Source organism: Aplysia californica, unplaced genomic scaffold (genome assembly GCF_000002075.1).
Source record: "Aplysia californica isolate F4 #8 unplaced genomic scaffold, AplCal3.0 scaffold00034, whole genome shotgun sequence".
NCBI lineage: Eukaryota > Metazoa > Mollusca > Gastropoda > Aplysiida > Aplysiidae > Aplysia > Aplysia californica.
The window spans coordinates 115,328-119,181 of NW_004797304.1; the positions used below are offsets into that span (position 1 = coordinate 115,328).

General features: G+C 38.4%; 2 protein-coding genes across 3 annotated transcripts in view; both read right to left on the bottom strand.

Annotated features, from left to right (window-relative positions):
* LOC101857227 overlaps window positions 1-245 on the bottom strand; it is an 84,973-nt gene extending 84,728 nt beyond the window's left edge. The window contains exon 1 of the mRNA XM_013091344.2: window positions 238-245. Within this exon, the coding sequence (XP_012946798.1) occupies window positions 238-245 (8 nt within the window). The remainder of the gene's footprint in view (window positions 1-237) is intronic.
* Window positions 125-3,854, bottom strand: part of LOC101857465 — a 114,008-nt gene continuing 110,278 nt past the window's right edge. The window contains exon 15 of one of the 2 annotated variants that reach the window (XM_013091356.2): window positions 125-590. In XM_013091356.2, the coding sequence (XP_012946810.2) occupies window positions 321-590 (270 nt within the window). In that variant the 3' untranslated portion in view covers window positions 125-320. The remainder of the gene's footprint in view (window positions 591-3,854) is intronic. The other variant, XM_035973830.1, reaches the window with a different exon arrangement.

The following is a 3,854-nucleotide window of genomic DNA, read 5'->3' on the forward strand; positions in this document are numbered from 1 at the left end:
GAAAATCCAGAATCCCCCCACTCCCCCTCCCCCCCACACACAAGCTTGCATTACTGTACTGATGTCGCAGGGCTTAGACAGAATTTTGTGTGTACACTTGAATGGAGTTTTGGGGTGGTTTTGGGATGTCTTGTGTATTAAGTGTACACTTGCGTTGTGTCTGTGGATTAGTCATTGATATCCAACATAAAATGATAAGTATGTAATACATATACCCTCTTTGAAGTCTATTCCTACCTCCCCATGGTGAGCAGGGATAACTATAACATTGTACTTCAAATTAAGAACACATACACACGCACACAATGCTCATAGAATGATCATTTACCAGTTGTGATACTCTGCAAAACATTCCCCCCCTCTCTCTCTCCCTCACTCATACAAGCACACAAAAACATACACACATACACACACAGATATCTTTGACTTTCAGCCGCACTTATTATGTCTAGGTCATGTACCTGTTCCTCTTTAGTGTTGATAGGCCGAGAAATACCAAGCGAAGACATCATTGTCTGCAGTCCCTCCTTGGAGCTACTCCCACCCATCAGCTCACTCAAAGTCTGTACCAGCTCTTGTCTACGGTCATCCTGAATACACAATACGTGCAAGACTAGAGTAAGATAATAAATACATAAATTTGTGCAGGAGGAATATGAAGTGAACGGCCAACTCATTTTAAAACAGCCCCCTCCCCACGAAACAAGCAAATAAACAAACAAACAAACAAAAATTCAAACAAACAAAGAAGCCAAACAACTTCATCACTCCTTATGAGAATAGTCTTTGCACCACAACGATTCACTAACTCGTTCCCAATATTGTTAGTAATCTCAACGAAAATGAATTCTTGTTCGCAGATGACCACAGCATTTTAATTTCAAACCTTAACAACTTACAAGAACACACAGATAGCTTGTATGAGAAATGCAAAGAATGCCAGTTGAGAATCAGCATTTCTGAAACAGATTTAATAGACGTCAGCAGAAACCCAGGCAAACCGAGCATCTCCATCGATGCAACTCAGCTCAAACCTATATGAGAAATATAAATTCTTCGGAAGCATATTTACTCATGATGGAAGATAAGACAGGGAAATCGGTAACCTAACAATCTTCACCATCACTAACTCGTAAGCACCTATCAATGAAAGTGAAAAGGCGACTTATCAACAACATATTCCACCCAACACTAAAGCACCAATGTCAAAAGTGACAGTTTCGCATAAAAAGGGAGACCATTGCCTGTAAGATCATTTATGCCTAAAAATTAATCAATGTCACAAAGAAAGCATTCATAAGAATCGAAAAACTGTTTTAAAATTAAAGAACGAAATTATCCATTATATCAGAAAAGAAACTGCCATGGAGCCGAGGAACATAAAAAAAATTATACATGATACAATTGTTCCCTAAAACTAGCTACACGAGCTTACAACGCATAAGAATCATGTTGCAAAGGTAAGAGTAGACCTTGAAAAACTTTGCGAATTTGTTATTGGCGTCAAAAAGTCAAAAGAGTACTACTATTTACCACAGACGACACCTTACCCTTGTCCAAAAATTGCACCTCCTTGACATGTAACGATACAAGAGAAGGAAAAACGTAAACCTACAGTAATATATAGTTATAATACATAGATCTAGATCTGCATATTCTTTAATTATATGACAGGTGGCCTATATTATATAAAAACTGGTCTCCGCCCAAGAACGTGCCGCTTAGGAATACTTTTTTTCCCTGCATAATGAATGATTTACACTATAATTGAGAGAGCAAAATTTTCTCGATCAAGAAATCAAGAAATAGGTGTTAATTGTAGAGGATGCGCACGAGCTTAGTTAATGTGTTTTTATTGCTCCTTTCTCTTTGTTTCTTCTTTCTGTTTCCTGCCCAGATTGAGCGTATTTTATGAATAGGTATAGGCACATTCATTGTGCTGGTAAGCTTATTTTATTGCCCTAAAGAGAAGTAGTGTTATATCATAATATTTTATTTCAAGATAAGTTTATGAATTATGAATGCTTGAGGAAATGATTAGAGGTCACAGCTGTCGTGGATGTGGAATTAAAAGAGAGTTTTAAAAAATAAAGAGAAGGGGATGGAAATACATTATAGCAGCATTTTTGTTGTTGATTTTTTAATGCGGTTTTTTACCTTTCTTTTCCATTTTAAAATTGATTTCCCTTTAAATAGAATAGTGAGTGGCGTCGGTAGCCTAGTGGTTAGGGTACCGGACTCGTGATCGTGAGATTGCGGGTTCGGGGGTTCGAGCCTTAGCTCGGTCCGACGTTGTGTCCTTGGGAAAGACACTTTACACGAACTTCCCGCTTGGCTCGGTCCTATCAGAGACGGACGTTAAACTAGGAGGTCCTGCCCCTTAAATAACCTAATAGTGTTGATAGGGGCGTTAAACCCATACCATTTCATAGAATAGTGTGATTTCCGTCTTTATTCAATCGGGAAAAAGGGACTGAACTAAACACAGAAAAAAGTCTCAGACGATACTTCTTAAAAACTATTCATCATTAAAGGTCGGTTCTGTTAATCGATACAGTGGTCAATAAGATGGCAATAAAACAATTACATTAAGAATGAAAATGACTGTATACAAACACCATTCAATCGGAACAGTATACTAGTACTTATCATTCAAAATCTCAGTGCCCATGCATCAAATTATGTGTTATTCAAGAAAAGTATAGGCACAGAAACAAAAATCTGCCCAGCAATGCAGAATGAAAGCTGACTTTCCATATGCCCGAAAAACCGATGCGAACTTCGGGTGCGAATTCCGCGTGCAAACTATTTTTTTTCGCACCAACCTTTTTGTCATTATGTTAATCCATATATCGGAATTTCTGCATGGCCGAGTCCGAAATTTGCATGGGAATATTTTGTTTCGCACGAGGGAGCGAAATTTTTTTCTTCGGCACCCGAATTCTTCGTGAAGTGGGCGGGGCTCATTTCCCTCCAAATGTACTTCCTAGGTATGAAGCAGCATGAAAGCACTATGTAAGCGGGAAAACGTCGAAATGTTGATTTCCTTGGTTCGAGAGAGAGGTGTTAAAACTAAGACTGAAAAGAGGTGTTTGTGGGAAACTTTCGGGAGTCTATGTAATCTATCTATCGTCGAAAATAGTTTTTTTTTGCATAATTTGATAGTGCTCGGTGAGACACATGTCCCTGTAAAACAATTTTTCAATTATCTCAACCCAAACGTGCAATCTGACGTAATAAGAAAATCGTGAATAAACACCGTGCCCCCAAAGTCGCCTGATGAAACCGTGAATCCTACACCTGTGTGGAATTCACGACCTCATCAGTCGATTTATGACTCGAGGGGCTGACCGTTGGCGCCGTGAACGCCTCTCTGGGCTATTAAAATATAGGCGATTGCGTTGTGCAAACACAATGGTCGGTCAGTATTCACGGTTGTAATTTATGATGTCGACTGTATATGTTTTGCGAGAAAACCTCTGTCACATAATTAAGATGTGTGTTTCCTAGATGCAAGACTGGAATTGTTTCACGACTGTCAAATTCGAATGTGTAATTTGTGTGCTCTTCTAGTAGTGGGTAAAACAATTTTTTATCTTGCTTGTTTGCAAAATTATTTTTTTTATAATAACGTGACGTAGTCAAGCATAACGTACAAGTTTATTTTCGTGTTATATCACAACCCAAACTTGTTTTACACTGAAAGCTCACTGATTTGACAACAGAGTTCCCTAAGGAGAAAAGGAATTTTGAAAAGCCGAGCAATGTGAACCACTTTGGGCATCAAAGAAAGCTACAAACAATACCAAATGGAAATAATAAAAGAACCAGACTTCAATGAAAAAAAGTGTCAT